General features: G+C 46.4%; 1 protein-coding gene across 13 annotated transcripts in view; it reads left to right on the plus strand.

Annotated features, from left to right (window-relative positions):
* The window catches only part of ENOX1 (ecto-NOX disulfide-thiol exchanger 1), a 509,205-nt gene that overhangs the window by 363,729 nt on the left and 124,156 nt on the right, over positions 1–21,320 (plus strand). For all 13 annotated transcript variants that reach the window (XM_072976305.1, XM_072976293.1, XM_072976304.1 and 10 more), the window contains 2 exons: positions 454–687; positions 10,976–11,188. In XM_072976305.1, the coding sequence (XP_072832406.1) occupies positions 454–687; positions 10,976–11,188 (447 nt within the window). The remainder of the gene's footprint in view (positions 1–453; positions 688–10,975; positions 11,189–21,320) is intronic.

A 21,320-nucleotide genomic window follows, 5' to 3' on the forward strand; every position in this document is an offset into this window, starting at 1 on the left:
CCCACTCCACCTCTTTCTAAAAAGAATGCAAGGGTGCTTATCCAATGGAGTTAACAGTAAATTGAAAATATAAAATCGTGTCCATAATATAGTAGGGGGTGTGGGTAGGGAAAGCTACATGCCAAATTTGTTTCTGAGCTTCCTGGAAGCCAGAGGGAAGAAGGAGCTAGGAAAGGTGCCCTGGTTCCTGAGATCATCCTCTTGGTCACAGCGGCTTGCAGACACCTCCCAGCAGTGTGTTCATCCCGAAATCTGCCATAGACCTACCTTTGCAGTGCTTCCCAATTGCTGAGATAAGGACAACAGCTTCCCACCTCTTCTGGGAAGGGTGTCCTTTGTAAGGACAAAGAAATAAGTGAGGGTTCCCCCTAGCGCGCCTTGAGCGCCTGGACCCAACTGTGCGGTGCCCTCGTTGCGACAGTGTGATGTGACCAGCCCTCCCGCCGGTTTCAGGTTACCGGATGCGATTAGGGTCCAGCACGGACAAAAAGGATTCGGGCCGCCTGCACGTGGACTTCGCCCAGGCCAGGGACGACTTCTACGAGTGGGAATGCAAGCAGAGGATGCGCGCCCGCGAGGAGCGGCACCGGCGCAAGCTGGAGGAGGACCGGCTGCGGCCGCCCTCGCCGCCGCCCATCATGCACTACTCGGAGCACGAGGCCGCGCTGCTGGCCGAGAAGCTGAAAGGTAGGAGCCCCCGCTGTCCTCCCGCAGCCTCGGCGCTAGCCATCGCCCGCCAGCGGAGAAACGACGCGATCGCCAGGCGCCGGGGCCCTGGGTGTTTCTCCTGCCCCTTCACATGCTGATTTCGTGTGCGCGGGGTCACGTGGCAGCGGGAGCCATCTGGGCTTCATCATGCTGCCTGGATACGCCCTACCCCTGCCCAGGGTTCTCCCCTGCGTTCTCCTCCAGTGTGTGTGTGCCGTCACTGAACAAAACTCAGGGAAAGAGGGGCAGGAGAGTCACCTGCCCTACCCCCAAAGCAGGCTACTAACCATGTTGGATGAGCCAGTGTCTCCTCCTGCGAGCAGGCAGGTGCCCTCTTTGCTCTTCCAGATCCAGACAGTTGGCATCTCTGCTAGATTCTTAACAAAGCGTCCCCAAAGGCACATTAGAAACAATGCGGGGGTCCTTGCAGAATAGAAGAGAAACGTAGGCTAGGGTCCCCATCTTCAGAGATGGGGTGGAAGGGACACTCCTAACACCCATGAAGGAATTAGAACTAGAAGTGAGTGTATTTCATTTCTATCAATGTTTGCTGGGCTCCTCTCTCAGGTTTGAGGCCACGGGAGATTTAGTACCTGCCCTGCAGAACTACGGATGATTGGGGAGGGACCAGATTTGGAAGTTAGGATGACACGCATGTGAATTCTGTTCTGTTATTGATCAAAGTTGTTTGACACGAGCAACATGGGTGCATTTTACTGGCAGGTGACGTCAGACGCTCCTCCGTCCATTGGGCGTGTCAGGTTTTAATGAGAAAACATAGGTCATGGTCGCCGGCCACATGTAGGTGTCTACAAGTAAACAATTAACTGTTATGCAAAGTCAATGACGTGATTGTCAGCCAATACATGAACAACGGGCCCTGGGAACTCAGGGACAAGTGTGAGTGACGTTGATGTAGGTGTCGAGAAAGTCTTCACAGAGGAGGCGGAAATGGAACTTCGCAGGATAAACAAAATTTTCCCACCCGGGAGAAGAAAGGACCTAAAGACATTTCTTGTCAGAGGCTGGAGCCCTAGGAGTAAAGACACGAGGAAGCAGAGGGGAATTCGGCAAAGGAGGAGACAGGCAAGGCCCCTCCTCTGGGGAACGTGACAGCTGCTCGAGGGTTTATAAGAGTGAGCTAGGTGAGACAGAGAAAGCAGTCTGGGGCCAGATAGTGAAGCGTGAGGGCTGCTGCTGGATTTGGGATTCCTCCCATACGCAGTGGAGAAGCCATTAACGATTTCTCAGGAGAGGAGCGATGCGGTTGATTCTCTGAGTGTTTTAGAGCATGGCTGGCAGTATGTAGATTGGGAGTGTTCACTAAAGGAAACATGAAAAGCTGCCCAAAACCTATTTTTAGGAAGATGTAGGTAATTGACTTCTATTCTTCCATTTCTTTTTAAAAAATTTGAAAAAAAGAAAGACTTCTGCTTCCAGCCCTCATCCCCTGCTCCAGCCTTGGGAACCCCAATCAGATGCAGCTGCCACTGAAATGCCCCACTGAATGTATTGACTTGGAAAAAATGCCCATCGTTAAGAGCTGTGAGTTGTTTATTCAGTGTCTTCCCGAGGACCAGAACTAGGAGACAACCTCTCAGATGGCTCGAGGGACTGTTCTAAAGAGGTTGGGGGTGGAGGGGTCGGCACGTGTGTGATTTTGGCAAAGGGTACGTGTCATCAATCAGGCACACCTCATGGTAGGAGGTTGCTGCTAGTCACGAGAACAGGTATCCTGGTCTGGGGTTTTAGTATTTTTCTAAGGACGGGATGATGCCAGAATTTGGGTTCATAAAATTTTCTCCTGAAAGTATCCATCTGGAGGCCTGTTCTGCCAGTTTTCCCAGAACACAGAGGGCCCCCTTCCTGATCTCCGCCCAGAACTCCTCTCAGGGTGTGTTGAAGGTCAGCGACCACAGTGACTCTCAACTTCATTCTTCTAGCACCTTCTTCAGTTGACATAAGCACTGAGCGCTTCTTACTGCTGCTCTCAGTGCATGTTCTGCTTTCAGTCATACATACATAGGCTGTGGCTGTCCCTTTAATAAAAAGCATATAAAATGCAGACATCCTCTCATCACTTTTCCATTCAGACTGGAATCCATAAGGAGTGGGCAGAATGAGAAGGAGCAGCGTTCTCAGTAGGGGAATGTTGATTTTGGAACACACCATTTTTTTTCTTTAATATCCGGTACATTGTGTAGTCTCAGCTAATGAGCTGTATCAGCTAAACCGCATTCGATCTCGGCCACACCTAAAAGTGACAAAACCTAGCACCTTGGTGCTGTGACCCCCTGGGGGAGTTTCAGGAAAGTCTGACATCTACATTGTGTTCTTTTTAAGAAACCAGCACGAAAGTGTCTATGCTGTGTGTGATGCAGCATTGCCTTTCCTGTTGGAAGATGGCAGATTGGGGTGTCAATTTGGTAAAATAATTTGCAAACCTTGCCATTTCAAAAATATATACTTACACAGATGAGTATAATTTGCAGAATTTAGAACCTGCCCCTTTGCCAAGTACCATGTGATCCCTTGAGGAGAGAACAGATTGGAAATTTTAATAGATGGCAGTTACAGTAGAGTGAACTAGCTGGGGATACATCTCAGGCAACAGTCAGGTAATATCAAGCTTGACAATTTCAACCCAAGCACAGAGTTTGGAATATAAACAGCATTTAATTGCTTAGGAAATTGGCTGCCTCAGAGAGGAAATCCACTCTGTGCTCCTTATAACGCTGCAAAGCCAGACAGGAGGAGCCAAGGAAGCTGTTTCCCCGAAGATGATTTCCTTGATGTGAGGATATAAAACGCCATCAAGACTCAAGGTAAAAAAGCCTGGATCAGAAAGAAAATGGAAATGCAATCTGAAAAGACCTAATTGGATTTGATTTTTTTTCCTCCCCCGAGAAATCTTGCTATCTCAGGTTTATTACGAACATTTTTTTCCGCATTTTACATTGCACTTGTTTATCCTTACCATTTTCTTTCTGAAAATCAGCGTTATCTAGCAAAATCTGTACTAGCCAAGTCTGTATGGTGACCCATGAGGCCCTCCATCTCCTGCCCGGTGTTAAAAGTGTGCACATAGCAGGTGCTCAGTAAATTAATTCCTTTCTCTCTTCCTTAGCTGGCTGGAGCTATGAGCTTGTTGCGTTTCTGGTCAGCAGTGCCAGCGGGCATGATCAGAAGCGTAGGGGAGGGATGTGCCCTCGGCCACCATTCCATTCACTCCACAAGTCTTTGCTGAGATCTTTACCATGTGTGTGGCACTGTGCTAAGCACTGAGGGGAAAGAGAACAGCGTGCCAACCCCTGCCTCACAGACTTTAGATTTCTTGAGTGATAGACGCAATTTCAAAGCCCTTCCCACTACAGTGCACAGGAAAGACAGCGTGCTGTCCCAGGAGTGATGAGCAACCCAGCTGGGCAGTGGTGGGGTGAGAGAGGGCGACCTTCTGGGGCCAGGTAACCCCAGATCCCGGGCTTCCTGAAGTCAGAGGAAGCACGGAGTTGTAATTTACTGTCTAAGGCACTGGGCGCCCAGTGTCTGTTACATTAATACAAATTCTAAAAAAGACAATTAGCGGAGCACCCTGCTGATTAAATAGACATTGTTCTGAGACAATTCAACTTAATGAAGACTGACTGGGAAGTAACTGCTCACAGATCCAAAGTTTATAGCACGGCTTTGAGAAAGTGAGAAGGAACTCAATAACACCATAATTACAATTTATTGGAAACAGTAGCACCAGGCAGATGAGATAATGAATTTCTGTGTGTCTAACACGGACCATCCACCCCTGGAGGAACCCTGTGTTTGGACTATGGGAGGAAGAGATTGATTAAACAGTGAGGAAAGATTATATCCTAATTCACTGGGGATTTCTCCTGGCAAGAGCGTTTAAAAGTTTTTGTATACTTTCCTCCACTTTGGAAAGCTTCACATAATCTTTCATTACGTGATGAAATGAGGAGTTCCTCTCTGTGTAGGTGAGGTTTAGAGGCAGTTCTGCAAGCAGCATCCTTGGGACGTGATGTATCACCCAGGATACAGTCCTCCTGGGACGGGTACTCATCACTTCCAAGGACTAGTCTCTGATTTGCATACAGAAAGGCCCCCGATCAACCTGCCAGGGGGAGAGAGGGCAGAAGTGGTTGCCAGCATTCTGCTGAGATGGTTGTCAATATTTATGGTTCTAAGAAAGTAAAAATCAATAACCCTGTGAGCCAAGCGGACATTCCATTAGCTAAGAGCCAGACTTCCTTCTTGGGGCCAAGGAAAGACGAAGCAGGCAGCCAGTTGGAGAGTCACTTCCTCCGCCAGGGTATCGATCTTCATAGAGGCAAGATGGACCATTTCATCTAGAAACGTTTTGCCTGACCCCAAAGCAGAATTAATTAGTGCATATTTCTATTGCCCTTTTAGCCACCCCCCTCCCCACGCCGCCAGGCTGAATTTTCTTATTTTAATAGGTACTAAATTGTTGGAGAGGTTGTGCGTGTGTGTGTGTGTGTGTGTGTGTGTGTGTGTGTATACATCCCCATTTATTTGGAAAGAAAAATGTAGAATGTCTTCCTTTTTTGCCCTCATTCTCGAGACATTTTGTTCAAACATGGAATTGCCCTTCCTGTTGTTCCTTTTGAGACCCGGCCGCAAATCCAGCTACTCCAGCCCACCTGAGTTCTCCATACCCAGTGTTCATGGCCGGGGTCTCACCCACCTGTTGTGAAATTCAGGCCCAGATCTCCCGCTGAACACAGAGCAGGAGAAGACACTACTTTCCAGTTTGATTCCTTTTTCCCCTTCCTTGTCTGCACATCACTTACACTAAAGTTCACCAAGTACCTGCCTGCTGGGCCCTGTGCTCTGTGCGCTGCCCTGGGGTTCGGGTACAACCACAGCCGGGGTCCTGCCTTCAAGCCCCTTGCAGTTCCGTGGTTGCTGAAGGATACTCTGGCAGTGGAATCACGACTGACAGATGTAACACGAGCATGTGCAGTGATTTGATTTAACTCATTCTTTAATGATGGAGTGAGTAAGATGTTCATACCAGTTCAGAAGAGCTTGCATTATAAAGATTTTTATGTTCTTCTGGACAGAAATTCATTTACATTGTTTCAGAGAATTATTTGCACGGGTATCAGTTTTCCACAGTTTATGTTCGCTTCTTAAAGAATTGTTAAGATAGCCTGGTCAAAGACAGTTAAAAATTCACACCCCTGTAATATCAGGTAATCCCAGCGGAGGGGTGGGCAGTGTCCTCTGATCTACGCCCAGCATCCCACTGAAAGGATCTGCAGTCAGGTCTATGCCCATTTCCAAGTCTTTGACTTTTTTTTTTTCACATTTTTTCTAGGATGAGGGTGATGAATGTTTAAGCAGCTATTAATGGAGGTGGAGGGTTTGGGGACAGAAATTCACAAATCTCATGAGAATCACATCAGATCCTTTCCGTGTTCTCTGCTGTCTCAAACGCGACTTTCCATCTCAGGTTTCCGTTATCTTTTAAGTTAGATGCGCCCCTGACCAGTTTCCCTGGTTTTCGCTGAGTGAATTCTTCCACAGCTGCTCCAGTTTCAACGTGTGCGTGAAACACGTGGGCGAGGATGCAGATTCCGAGTCAAGAGGCCTGAGTGAGGGCGAGGCTGCCTCTTCAGCAAGCCCCCAGATGAGGCTCGTGCTTGTGGTCTTCGAACAGCAAAGGTGTCTACCATACACAGCTTTTTAAATGCCTACTGTGTGCCTCCTGCCCAGTAAACATAGAAAAGGGAGAGGGAGGGAGGCTGCTGAATTCCAAAGTAACCAGAAATGGAATGAGAGAGGTGGTGGCATTGAAGTCTGATCACCATTATAATTTATTTATTCCTCACAAAGCCAAAAACGGTTATTATCTCTCTCGAGTTAAAAAAAAAAAAGCTTTCAAAAAGATTTTTGAGTCCTTTTAAAAAAAAAGTTTTATTATTTATTTTTATTTTTTACGGTGGAGGTAATTAGGTTTACTTTATTTATTTATAGAGGAGGTACTGGGGATTGAACCCAGGACCTTGTGTATGTTAAGCATGCGCTCTACCACTTGAGCTCTACAACCCACCTTGAGTCCTTTAATAAGCTAGTTAGCTTACTGTGGAAGGCTCTGCTTCTGTGTAGTTATCTGACATCACCGTTCACTTTCATAGCCAATGGGAATAACCTCAGAGGCCTGAAGGGTAAAAAGACCCACCAGCCTAAGTGCCCAGAGAACATTTATCTCTAGTAGACAATGTGAAAATACTCTTCGATGTGAAATTAAAATGTTTATTATCCACTAGTGTTTTCCGACTTTTGACCACTGAGTTTGTTGCAACTTTCTGGTGTTAATCACTGCGAATCTATTAGAGAATGCCATGAAATAAAACTAAACTGCAGAGGGAAAAGCTCAGAGTGAGCAGAAGACTGAAATATGTTTTGGAAGTTTTATTGTCACAGTAGCCTCTCCAAACTTGAGACACATACGTGAACCAACAGTTACCGTACAGAGTGACTAATGTTGTAATAGTGGGCTGTGTAGGGAATTGTGGAAACACAGCACGGGGATGCCAAATTCATGCTAGGGTTACAGAAAAGCTTCCTTTATGAAGGACACTTTGACTCTTGAAGGAAGCGTAATAGTGAGCCAAGTAGACCAGGAGCTCCTGGGCCCCTCGGATGAGTGCATAGCACGTGCAAAAGTCGGGGGGCAAGGCCATGGTGTTTTACAGAGAGGATATGACAAAGGAATGGAGGAATGGATTGAAGGGGAAAAATGCAAGTCAGAGGAGGCCTTGGAGCAAGCATTTGCAGTAACCCAGGTGTGACATGGTGAGGACGCTGATTAGAAAACATTGGGCAGTTGTTAATGAGCAAATGGTCCACAGTCACTCCATAATATGCCAGTGTTTCCAGTTCTTACTGTGGAGAAGGCACGTCTGCAGATTCTAGTTTCTAAAGGGCACTCATGTTCAGAGTTAAACTGAAGCAAGTTTGCAGAAAGTACTTGGAATTTTTCTGAGTGCATCTTTGATGTGATTTTTACGAGCAGTGTTCATTTCTTTCCACATGACTAGACCTAATAATGCTGCCATCTAAATCCCGTTTAAATTAGTTTATACTGTTTCCTGTTTTCTCAGTGATCTTTCCACTGAATACAAAGTCGAATTTACAGTTGGGTATTGAAAATGACCACTCCCGGCACACTCCTGTAGCCCATTCGGAGGGAGCTGCTGACTTCGTCTTAATTAACATAACGCCACTTTCAGGGCAACAGATACTGACTAGACTTACCAATCGTGTGTGAACTAATGTTTTCACTGCTATTTGAATGTCAGTACATAGTCATATATCAACTTGCCTCAGAAAGTTCAGAAATGAGGATGAAGTTAGGAGTTTTCAAAACTAAATACTAAGCCATATTTATATAACACATATATTTTTTATTTATTGTATTTATATTTATTAAGAAAATGGAATTCTTCCCACTGTTGTTAAAATATTAGACAGTCTCTTGCCCATTTAAATTGTGTTTTTTCCGTTGCTCAGTCCTAAGATTGCTGTTTCTGAAAAGTATCAATTGGCTCTCACCTGCTGGTAGACTTACACTTTGGGTCTCGAAGTGATGAACAATAAAATCTGGCTTTTAAATCATTCACACAAGCATCCATTTTTAAAATTTAAGCGTGTCCTTCCTGACTGTAAAGTAGGGTGTACTGAACTGAGTGACCACAAGCAGAAAAGAAAAACACTGCCTGTATGCGAGTGAAAGATGGAACCGCCTTGTGAGCTGTCTCTCTCCTCGTAAGCCCTGGAACAGAAATGTCCAGATTTTTCTTTGTGTTACGTAGAGATGAAAGTCACAGCAAAGGGGAAAAATGGTCCATGAAGTCAGAGTTCTCTTATCCGTTGTTGTGATTTTTTTAAGAGAGGGGGTAAAAAAAGAAAAGATTTCTTGTAAGCGTTAGGTTTATTTCTGCTGTCTTTTCGGAGGCCCATTCTGCTAACATATATCTGCAGGGAGAGAGGTGGAGAGTGCGAGGGAGGTGGAATTTATTCTGACTGTAAGGGCTGCCCTGGGGCTCCCTCAGGCATAAGGCTAAATTATGGGCCTCGCTGCGGGCTGAACGCGGTGTTAAGCTGTGTGATGGATTCTGTCTTACACAAGCCACCCTGGTCCCTGAAATGAGATAAGAACCCTGTGCAGCTGGAGTTCACTGAGGTCTGAACTTACTGAAATCCTGGCATTAACAAACCTGTGTGCGGCAGCCGTGACACTGGCTGTGGGTTGAGATCCGCAGAAGAATTGAGTCTTGCCCCGAGCAGGCTGCCCTGTGGGCCCTCCCCAGGCCAGGTGTCTCCTGGGGTGAAGGTGTGAGGGCAGAGGGGGCAGGTTTGCACAGGAAAAAAGCTTTGATCCCCCAAGCCCGGCCTGCCCCTGCCCTGGGAGAGAGGGCACAGGATGGTGGCCTGTCAACAGCACAATCTCCAGGGGACCCACGGGCCCTGGTACTCACAGGTGAGCCTGCCTTCCTTCAGTGCACCTGTCCCCTGGGCAGGCAACAGCCACTGCAGGGAGGTCGTGCCCAGTCTGGGAGGGGACCTCTGGGGGGAAAACGGGTACTGATGGTGTTTCTACAGCGCTCTGAGAAACTCACAAAGCACCCTGCACTCACAGACGGAGGCTTTGTGTGATGTGTTAAATGCTAACAAGGATGGTTGATTACAAAACATCTGGTGAATAAAATAAAATGAAATTTCTTTACCAAATATGTATCACCTGCTATCCGTTCATCTGGAGTGTATATATGGATATGTATGTATGTGTATATATATAAACAATATATGAAAATATATAAACAATATATTTACACACACATAATGCATAAGGGTATCTCTGATATTCCCCTAGTGGAGGGAGCTTGGTAGGCACTAAGTATTTGTCAAATAAATAAATAAGAATTAATCTTTTGGAGGAGGGGTGGTTATTAGGTTTATTTATTTATTTACTTACTTACTTGCTTACTTACTTACTTAGATGGAAGTACTGGGGATTGAACCCAGGACCTCGTGCATGCTAAGCATGCAGTCTCCCACTGAGCTATCCCCTCCCCCCACCCCAGAATCAATCTTTTAGTCTAATTTTGCTCCTTATTTTTCGAATTCAGACTCCACTCAGTTTACTTGGAAAATGTAGAACTTTTTTATTTTTAATTTTTTTATTGAAGTATATAGTTAATTTACAATGTTGTGCTAGTTTCAAGGATGTTTTTCTTAAATCATTTTTTTCGGGGTAGAATAATACAAGTGAGAGGCTTCTGTCATCAAATTTGTCCAGAAAGTATGCAATGAGTCTTGAGCAGTGGGATGGGTCAATGTGGTGATAACCAACATATAGCTTCCTGTTCTAACTAACTTAACCACCTGCAAACTTGCTTTTTCTCCACCTCCAAGCTGTACGTACCACACAGATCTGTTCCAGGAGCTATCTGCAAACAAGCAAATCTATTCATTTTCTTTGAAGTACACTTTATCACTGATTTACAAGAGGAACCTCCCGTTCCCCCGCCCCCACGCCAAACCAGGTTCAAATGGCTTTTCCTTAGCCTTCGAAAGCCAACACTAACCACCCTGGGAACAGGTCCTCTTTTGTTGAAAACAAGGAAATATTCTATTTTTCAGCCTAATCAAATGTGTTATATTAAACCTCAAGTGAAGTTAAGTTTGAATTGTAGGTGAACAAGAATTAACTTATCCTTACCACCACCTTGGGAACCATATCTTACATGACAGCCACTTTTAAAAGTAATTTGATCTGTCGTCCACATCTGGACATTAACTCAGCAGATTCTAAGTCAAAACTAGTATCACTCTGTGATATTTCTGACAGAAGAATAAAGAAATGAAGTGGAGGCCAAATAGGTGAATAACGGTTTTTCCAGCCAGTCTTTAAAAAAAGAGAAATCTGTGTTTGATGGAAGAAAGAGGCTGTACTGTATTTCAAAGAGTGCCCAGAACAGAGTTCCTAAAATTGAGCTCATCGAGTTGGTGGATGGGAGGGTGAACCACTCTGGGACAGCTCTGTGATGAGAGTTAGATGCTAGAAGACAAGCTAAGTGAGGATGGAGCCGTTAGTCTTAAGGAGGCTCACGTGTCAAGTTCTGAAAATGTACCCATTAGGATGGACCGTGCTCTGCCTTTTGAGGAGAACCTCAAAATCTTGCCTTGGCGTGATTTGGACTTGGTGGCTTTCCATTTCCAGACGACAGCAAGTTCTCCGAGGCCATCACAGTGCTGCTGTCCTGGATTGAGCGAGGGGAGGTGAATCGGCGTTCCGCCAACCAGTTCTATTCGATGGTGCAGTCGGCCAACAGCCACGTCCGCCGGCTGATGAACGAGAAAGCCACCCATGAGCAAGAGATGGAGGAAGCCAAGGAGAACTTTAAAAACGCCTTAACCGGGATCCTCACTCAATGTAAGTAAAAATTTGGGGGCCATCCCTTTTGTCGTGATTTTTGCCTTTTCTTTGGTACTCATTTAATTTTTTTCGTTTGGGGGTAAGTAGTCCAGTAATTTCCCATTTTACTCCATATCGAATGGCAAACCTCATAACCGATCTCATGTTCTGTGGCAACTTGGAGGACCACGGACCCCGCCCTGAGAGCTTGCTTCCCAAGGTGAGCAACATTTCTGTAGCTTTTCCTCAGAGCGCCCAGCCCGGCCCCTAGGGCAGGACAGACGGATGCTTCCGTGCCTGCTGGACCCAGCACAGTTCACGCCACACCTGCGGGGCAGCCACCCCTCGCCTGTGGGCTGTGCACTCGGGCCCTCCCAGTGCCGACAGTGGGAAGCAGTCCCTAAGCACACTGTCACACATTGTCCTCGGGCTCTGTTTAGGAAGAAGGTACCGTCAGAAAAACTCCTCCCCAGGATCCTTTCTTTGAGGTGAGCCTTGGCTGTCAACACGGGCAACTCAGGAGTAGAGATTTTTCTGCAATGTTATTACTTTTTTTTTTTTTGTCCTGTCTTCATTTGGAAAGCCAATTGCCTGAACCACTTAATGCCAGTGATTTGCCATGTCTAGATCCAAAATGGATAGAAGGGTGTAAATGAGGCTTTCTCATAGAACAATAGTCAGGGTAATTACCCAGGGCTCTATTCAAAAAAAGGGCGTATCTTTTTTTTTTTATGTGCACTCCGTCTGTGGCTGTAGTTAACGCCACAGTGGCACAATGCATTGCAGCTGCTGATGTGCCCTTGCTCGGTAAAAGCCATCAAATGACCCTGTGACAGTGACGTGCTCCACTCCACACCAGGTGCAGGGTCCCACCCACACAGGATGGCGACATAAGCGATTTCCATATTCGTTCTGAGAATAAATATTATTTTCATTATATAATGTGCCAAAATGCCTATCGCCGCTTTTACCAGTGTAAACCCAAGGGATAACGTATCCCTTAGGATGGAAAGAGAGAAGGAAGGGCATGGAAAACCAGGATCTTAACTGTAAACGTGTTTTCTATGACTTTGTTGTGAAAAGACCATTTTTTTTGCAGTAGCATAAGATATCATATAAGGAAACTCCCAAACAGAAACCCTGAGAAGTGACCACATATCCAGTATGAGACCACCCTGGGACATAATGTCTTTCTAGGAAAAATCAGAAGTGCCCTGTCTCAGAGAGAGCATTGTCAGAACACCTTACCTAAATTCCTCGTGAGCAACAACCTTTTACTGGACTGAGTGTGCCCAGCAGTCCTGAAGTTGGGATTCCTAGGGCTAGGATAAAGAACACTAATGCAGAGATTACCTTTTAAATGGGGGGCACAGACAATGGATTAGTAGGTAGGGGGGAGCAGGGTGGATTGCCAGCAGAGGGAAGGGAGAGAGGGAAAGACCACACCATTCTAATAGTACAATTCCCGCAAAGTTATGGCGAGGAGCCAGCTGCCCGCATGGTGCAATGATGACTGATTACCTTTTGCTCGCTGGCATCTATTTTCAATAAATTCTCATCCTTACTCAGTTTACAGTCCCACCTGGCAGGGAAGACTCAACTGTTGACTCTCACATAGGAAGGCCACCCCACATTAGAGTAGGGGAGGGATTTCAGTTTTTTTTTTCTGGCAGTAGCTCCTGAAAAAGAAGCACCTGTTAAAAACAAGCCCCCGATCCTGTGGCTCAAAGAAGGGGCATGCCTCACGTTGTACAGGTGTACGCTGGCCTGGGTTTGAAACCACTGAGAGACAAAGAAGTCCAGCATGTGGGAATACCAGCATCAGCGCGTTACTGCTGATGTAGGCTGCATTGAATAACGGGTTGAGACCTGCAGCCATGCTGGGCTTCCCAGTGCTGGACCAGAGGGTGGAGCATCCCCCGGAGGACCTCTTCCTCTGCAGCCCAGGCCCGTCTGTGCCACACAGCACGTGGAGACGCGGACGGGAATGAGTACAGGTGACCCTTGAACTTGCGCCGGGGATTGGAGGCACGGACCCTCTGCGTGATGAAAAACCCGCGTGTAGCTTTACAGCAGGCACGCCCTACCTGCGGTTCCACATCCGTGGATTCAACCAGCCACGGGCGGTGTACTGATGCAGGATGCGTAAGCGGACCTGCGCACTTGAAACCCACATTGTTCTAGGGTCACCATACTCTCTCCAGGCAGGCTGGTTCCCTTCCTCCCTAAGACGAACAGAATGAAAGGCTAGAACAGGGCCAAGAATTTCAGAGGGAAATCCCTCCTCACAGGAGCCACGCGAGCAGAGATTACTATCATAGCCACCGCTTAGGCACCTTCTCTAAAATGTCAAAAATTAAATTCTTGCTCTTAATGTCTTCAAACCTGTTCTTCTCTGGGTCTTTTCTTCCTATTTTAATAAATTCTCAGACCAAAATCCTGTAAGGAATTTTCACACCCACCATCGCCTACATCTAGGCCATTAGGAAATCCCGTTGTTTGCCAACATTCAGCACTGACCCACTTTTCTTCATTTTAACTGCCACCATTCAAGTGCAGGCTTCCTGAACTACAGTAAGAGCCTGGTATGTCAGTAAGACAGGGTGTCCATCTGTGAGTAACAGAAAACCCCACCAAACTATCTTAAACAAATGGAGTATTGTCTTTTCAGACACAGTGAAATCCAGATTTAGGTGTTTCCTGGAACTGGTTCGGTGGTTCAAAGCTATCAGGCCTGAGGCTTCCGTGATGCTGTTAGACTTCCTAGATGGCTGTCTATGAGGGCTGCTGTTGCTCCTGCCATCACATCTTTTCCTGCAGGATGAGGAAAAAAGAGGAAGAGATTGCACTTTTAGAGCAGGAAAGCAAAACTTGCCCAAGGACCCCCAACAGATTTCCATTTCTACCTCATTGTGCAGAATTATCACACGTGGCCATGCCTACCTGCAAGGAAAATGAGAAATACACTTTTTTAGACTGGGCCCATTGCTCTCCAGAATAAAACTGGAATTCTGAGGAAGGAAGAAGGGGAGAATTGGCTACGGGGAGACTTTTTGCAGTTTCTGTCATTCGTAGTTCCTCCCTTCCCACCTTTACTCTGGCACAATCTATTTTTCACACATCGTCTGATATAATTCAGAGCGTGTTTTTCCCTCTTAAGTCCCTTGAATAGATTCCCATCGCACTTAAAATAACATTCACTCTCACGAGCCCGGAGCTCTCCGTGCTTGCCTCTTCAACGTCAGCCTTCCCTTGACTCACAGTGCATCATCCTCATTGGCCTCTTTCCTGCTGAGCCCGTCAAAGCTCCCCCACCCCGCCCTGCCTCTGAGCCTCTGCATATCTGTTCCCTCTGTCCAAGGTGCTCTTCCCTGCGCTCTGCTTGCTTGAATCCTTCTCATCCTTTAAGTCTCATCAGTGAGACCGCCCCTTCCAGAGAGGCCTTCCTGATCCACCCTCTCCTGGCAGGTTCACCATCCCTGCATCTTATCAGATCCTCAGAGCTCTTATCCAAAGGGGTATGATTCAATGAACTGTCTGGTTTTGATTATGACAAATAGTGTCACTAAGGAAAGGCCTCATCTCTTTCAGTCATCCACGCAGATCAAGTGTCTGGGGCATAGAAGTATGCAGCAAATACTTGGTGGATGAGTGAGTGAGTGAGCACAGTGGAAGGAAGGCAGAAAGTAACCCTGAAACATTGCAGAACAGCGTGGCATCCGTGTTAGCACTGCCTGTCGATAATGGAGTCTCACCTTGCATGTGTAATCAAATAAACCAAAACAAGAGCTCACTAGCTGTGCTTTTGCTGGAAATTGCTACATTTTACCAGACACTTGGTAGCAGGCTAGAGGATGTCAGGAGAGCTTGGGGGGAAGAGCCAACACAGGCATTCGTGTTGACATCTCCCCAGTTGTCACTGTCTCACAACCTCTGCACTTCCCAGCTTCCTGTTCCTGTTGAGACACTCCCTCTCGACACTGTGATTTGATTCTAGGAAGTATTTCAGCAGGCAGCCAGGAGATACTGGCAGAGATTGTGGAAACCCCAGCTGAACTTGACAGCCCCCCGAGCTGGCTGAGAGATACACGCCCCAGCCACGGAGGGCCTGAGAGGGGTCTTCGTGTGAATCCTTGATAGTCAGGAGCCTTCAGGATGACTGGAAGGTGGGAGATACTTTAAAGTGAGCCTCAGCTGGCATTAAGCCTGGGAGGGAGGACAGGAAGATGGCAGAGCTCCCCAAGCAGCCTCAGAACTTTCCACTCTTCCCTCCATGCTTTTACAGAGGTGACAATTCCCCATAGGCTAAGGGGAACCAGATTCTGACGAGAAATTCATCACGAAAGTATTCGCCGTAACCTGGCTAACCTGGCACTGTGTGTGTACGTTTCCTCACCCTTTGAATTTTAAATATATTTCATTTCACATCTGACGGAGTGAGATTTGTTTGCCTCAGACATGTTTTCTGCTCCCCCCAGCTGGCTTCAGCGTGGGCTTGGGACCCACGCATCAAGCTGCCTCTAAGACAATAGCTGCTGAAATCCACAGCACTGGCCGTATTTTCCATAGGCAGAACCAGTCATATCCCCATTTATCGGCACGAATATTCCTGGCAGACACCCCAGGAGTCCCATTTGGCTTTCTCCTTTAGAATTAGATGAGGATTATAAAGCACTACATTTCGGGAATGACATCTCGGCTTTCTTTCTCCTAAGTGGCTGGAAATCTCCTGGTTCTCTGGCAGAAGCCCTGAGTGCCCCCTCCCCCGTAAAAGATCTCCACATCATCAGTGCCATCCTCCTAGCATCTGCGGCAGCCTCACCATTGGCAAGCCAAGTTTCGGGGAGTCGCTCCCGGGCAGTTTGGAGGCAGGTGTATTGTTGAACTAGCCTATTACAGCACACGGGGCTGGCCTGGTGTCCTGAAGGTTGGGCTCGCTGAACAACTTCCAGGAAAGTTCAGGTACCTTAACCAAGCTCCAAGCACAGTGATGTGTAAATTTTGTTGCAAATAGCCAACTGAACAGGAGAAGGGAAATTCCACTGAGTTAGTCCATTAAACTGGATTGAATGCATGCATCTCCTTGTCTTGCTTATTGTATTTGTCCCTGCTTTCGTATTTAAACAAATAGTGTCTGCTCAGATGGAGAAAAAAAAAAATCAAGAGCCATGAATGATAACATAAAGAAAAAGTTGTGATTTATTTCAAGGTCTGCATCAAAGGCCAGGAGGTACCTTCTAGCTTTGTTGGTGTTCAGTTCTGCCCACATTTGTTTAAGTTCTAACCTTCTTCATATCTCTGGGCTTCACCCCAGAATCAGCTACTTAAGTATAATCAAATAGGCATTGTTTCCACTGAGCCTTGGCATCAAGTGTCGAAGGGCAGCAGCTAAACCCAACCAAGAGTCTGGGGCGTACAGCATCCACTCACTTTTGCTTGGGACCGTTTTTCACCTCTGACTACAGACGTGCGATTTCAAAGATATTAGCTGAGGGCATCTCTAGCCTGTGTGAGATGGTCCGGTGCTTGAGGCTTTCCCTTCCTTTCTGGGCCAGCTGGATAGATCTCATTCAGTAGATATAGAGGAAGGAAAAGCAAATTCACAGGTGAATCATCTCATTCTATGTCATCTTATTCTCATGTCATCCTTGTCTCATCCTAATACTGTTTCTCACCCTGCGCATTGGGCAGAAACTTCCCCAGGTGTCCCAACCAAGAGACTTTCAGGTTTTGATCTTCTCCACTTTTTAAACATTTATACTTCACAGGAACTCCCCACAGGCCTGCCCGTGTTCAGTATTTCAGTTATGAGCAAAGCCTGTCATTTCAAAGCTCAGAGAGGAGCTGTTTATAAAGTTCAGAAAGCATGTACCACAGCGCTCAATTATTAATACGCATGCCAAGATGATCAGTTGTGCATGCCTTGTTACAACACACACACATCTGATGAAAATTTAAACACTCCATGATAGTCCCACTCCAGTACTTTCCCAGCATGCTTCCAGGTAAGAGAGAAGGGGGGGCAGGGAGCAAGGTGGGCAAAAGGCAAACGGGAAGCAGATGGACACCGAGAAGGGCTTCTTCATGTTAATTTAAGGAAATGCGCCATGAATATCAGTGAGCAGGACGGAGGAGTAGTGACTGTCAAATGTCAGGGGACCTCAGAGACTCGTTGGCCCAAACCCTCTCATTTTATAGAGGAGGAGACTGAGGTTCCAAGAGCAGACCCAGTAGGCCTGGTCATTTAGCAACTTATGGGCAGATTAGAACCCAAGACTCTTGGCTCCTCCTACAGCTTGCTTTCTGGGTGTGTGTGTTTATGAGAAATGAAAATGATCAGAGGAGGGCAAGTGTAAATATATAGTTTACAGGTGGAGTCGAAGAAGTGTGCTGGCATCACGCTGAATGTAAATGCCTCCGTCTGGTTGGAAAAGGAAGTCCTTGGCTCTAGCTCGGCCCTCTCTCCCTCTCTGCACTCATGCTTCCTCCGACCCCTGTCTGAAGTGTCCCCCCGCCCCCCCCCCCCCGCCAGGACTGAAGCCCCTATCACACCTCCTCCAGGAACCTTTTCACATAACCGCCTCCCTTTCTCCTTCCTTCCGTTATGCACTCGTTAATACTGTCTATAAGGGCATTCGATTATCTTCTAAGCATCAGGTTTGGAGGGTTTGGTTTCTTCCTCAGGCAAGATTTTAGGCTAAATGGAGACATGATTGATCTTTTTTCCCACCTCCCTGCACCCCTTCCAGGCATAATTCTTGTAAGCACCTCAGTACAAATGGTGATCGTTGATCAGACGTCATAGATGGAAATGAAGGTGGTATTGGAAATTGGGGTGCAACCTAACAACTGCAAAACACATTCTAAATGTTGGGTTTTGGGGTAAGCTGTGATCTCAACTGGCTTTGCTCTCATATACCTTTCTCCTTAAAAGTAAAACACGTATTGCAGAAGTGGTACTGCAGCAGTGTTATGAATATTTGAACCTGGAGTTGGTCTGGTTGGAACTATCATGCAAATCCGCTTTATTCCTTTATGTTAGGAAATGGCGTCCGCCTCATCTTAGATCTCGAAACTGGCAAACAGTGGAGAGACTTCTTATCAGGCACACAGAGACTCTGGTTCTAATCCCAGCTTGATCGCTGATGAGCCGGGTGACTTTAGGAAAGTCTTTGAAGCTCCTTGAGTCTTCATTTTCTCATCTCTATGGTGAAAAAGTTTGACCAGACGATCCCCTAGGGAATCCCCTGAAACTTCGGCTGCCCCTGTCAAATGAGCAACTTCCACCCTCGACCGTCCCTGAATATCTAAATACATCAAGTGTCTGCCAGGACCCAGCCAGGATGTCAGTAGCTCCAGAGATGATCACAGAACAGAGGGTCGGATGGTCCTCCCTACCCTTGTCCGGACTCTGCCTTGCTGTGGGGGGTTAAGTCTGCCAGGCAGCACTGTGAGTTTTAAGCCACTTTTGCCTCCGTGAGTGTGTGTGGCCCCCGCTGGTGCTGCAGATAGGTCAGTGTTCTTGTCAGAGAGGCTGTGTCTTGCCCCGATCCTTCTCCTCTGCTGAGTCCTCATCTGTTTTCTTGACTAGAATCGTAAAAGCCTCAGGCACCTGAATGAATGATGAAATTCATCCACAGTTATTTATTGGGTCTCTATTAAATGCCAGGTAGAGCGCTAAGTGCTGGAATGAAATGCGAGGGGCTTCCGATCTCAGTGTGAACCCTGACCCTGCTTTCAGGCAGATCCGTGTCCTCGCCCACATTTCTTCTACCTAAAAAGTTCTTCCTGAAATCATTTACTTCTTAGGAACTTCGCAGCTAAACTTTTTCTCCCCCCCCCCAATTTCTGCCAAGGGAAATTTGGCTCCTGTGTCCTTGCTGTCGAAAAAGACTTTTATGAAGTGTTAGAATGTTTTCCTGCATCCGTGGCTGTCATTACTGTTGTGCGCCATCCGTGGGGGAAAAATTCCCCGTAGCTGCTGTAGTCACTCCCAGACTTTCTGTTTCTCCTCAAAGTTATATAGATGGCTGTATTTGCCAGTGTTTTAAGTGCTGAGAACATAATCTTCATGAAAAAAAAATCTGTTTGCTCTCAAGGAATAAATGTCCAGAGAAAATATATTTTATAAAAACTTCCAAATCAAGGATGAGCATAGAATTTCCTATGTCGTGGGACACCGAAGCTGACAGCAGAAGATTCTGGAAGTCTGCCAGAACCTAGCTGAGCCTTTTTTGCTATCTCCTTTCAGCCTTACTTTAAAAAATAAAACAAAACAAAAAACAACAACCACATACACACACACACACACACACACACACACACTGAGCCAAGTAATTTACTGTAATGTTAACATTAAAAAATTAATGATAGCAAATTATGAGAGAGAAGTGACGTCTTACACTCTGTAACAATAAAGAATTGGAGAAGGCTAGACTTCAAGGATTAACATATGAGTGTTAAGTGAAGCACAGGAGTTCAGCAAATATATAACTCTTGGGAGCTAAAGATGGAAACCTTGCTACTTTGATCTGAGCCCAGCTGTAGGGACCAGGACAGAAGCTGCTGCTAAGTGTAAGGGGGAGGCAAGGCGGGGGGTGCTATGAGGAAACAGTCTCTGAACTACATGACATCACCAGTGCCGGCCGCCTGGCCCTCCGTTGGTTGCATCTGGTAGACAGATAAGCAGGGGCCCTTTTCCCAGACACTTGGATTCTCCCGCCCTGTCTTTCAGATTGCTCAGTACACTTTTGGAGAGAGGTCAGTGCAGCTTCCTGTCCCATCACAGCCTCAAATATTTGGCTTCTTTGCAGTAGAAAATTCTGCTTACGTTGGCCCGGTGGTTGTTAAAGCTTTTCCTGCCTCCTGCAGCGCTCTCTGCAGCCTCCCTTTCAGAAGTCCTCGTAGTGGGATTCCATCACTTGTGGGGCTGCCTCCTCCTGCTGGGGCTGCGAGGACCAGCAGCATTTTTGGATTTTTTTTTGTCCCCAGTGCCTGGGACCATGTCTGAAATGTTGTACTCCTCAGTGTTCGTAAGACTTTGGCCCATGGTACAGATACAAACACAAATGGGTGTAAATGCATGATTTGAAGTTGGGTAGATGCAATTTCCATTCCCAGCTTCACCATTGCTAAGTTAGGACCTTAGATGAGTAATGAGCCCGCTCTGTGAGTCTCAGTTTCTTCATCAGTGAAATGGGTACAAAAGTAGCACCTGCCCCAGAGGGTTGTCGGGAAATTTGAATGAGATAATGTTTTTAACCAGAGGTTCTCAAACGCAACTTCACTGTGTGCTTGAATGACCTGGAGTGCTTATAAAAACAGACTCTACTGGAGGAGTGGCTGGCTGCCAGAGGTGGGGGCAGGGGGCAGCAGGTGAAGATGGTCAAAAGGCACAAACTTCTAGTCATAAATGAAATAATTCTTGGGGATGAAATGTACAGCACGGTGACCATAGTTAACAATACTGTATTGTCCATTTGTCCATATTGTCCATTTGAAAGTTGCTAATCTTAAAAATTTTCATCACAAGAAAAAAATTGTAGCTGTGTGAGGTGATGGATGTTACCTAGCCTCGTAGTAATCATTTCACAGTACATTCATATAGCAAATCATTATGCTGTACACCTCAAACTTATGCAGTGTTGTATGTCAATTATATCTCAATAAAACTGGGGAAAATATTTTTTAAAAAAGAATATACTGGACCCCACTCCTAGGATTTTTATTCAGTAGGTCTAGGGGCTGCTTGCATCTTAATAAGTTCCCAAGTGATGGCCACAGTGCGAGTCTGGGATCCATGCTTTGAAAACCACTATCATCAAACATAGTGCCTGGCCCAGAGAGTCTAACTAATTAGAACTGGCCGACTACTGTTACCCGATTTTCATAGCACCACAAATGGAGTTGGTGGTGACCCAGGGGGAAAGCAGGGTCACCGTTTTGAGGGTCACAAAGAAGAAGAGACACCCAGAAACCTCGTCCCTCCCCTTCCTGCTGGATTAATCATCCACTCTTCACTACGAGTCTCCTGCCGGTCATAGGGCAGTTCTTATGAGTCTGGGGACTTATTTTTGTGATTCACAGTGGAAACTGCAAATGTAGGTAGCTTGTTTTCGGAGAGTTGGTCATCATATAACACCAAACCTTT

Source organism: Vicugna pacos, chromosome 14 (genome assembly GCF_048564905.1).
Source record: "Vicugna pacos chromosome 14, VicPac4, whole genome shotgun sequence".
Lineage (NCBI taxonomy): Eukaryota > Metazoa > Chordata > Mammalia > Artiodactyla > Camelidae > Vicugna > Vicugna pacos.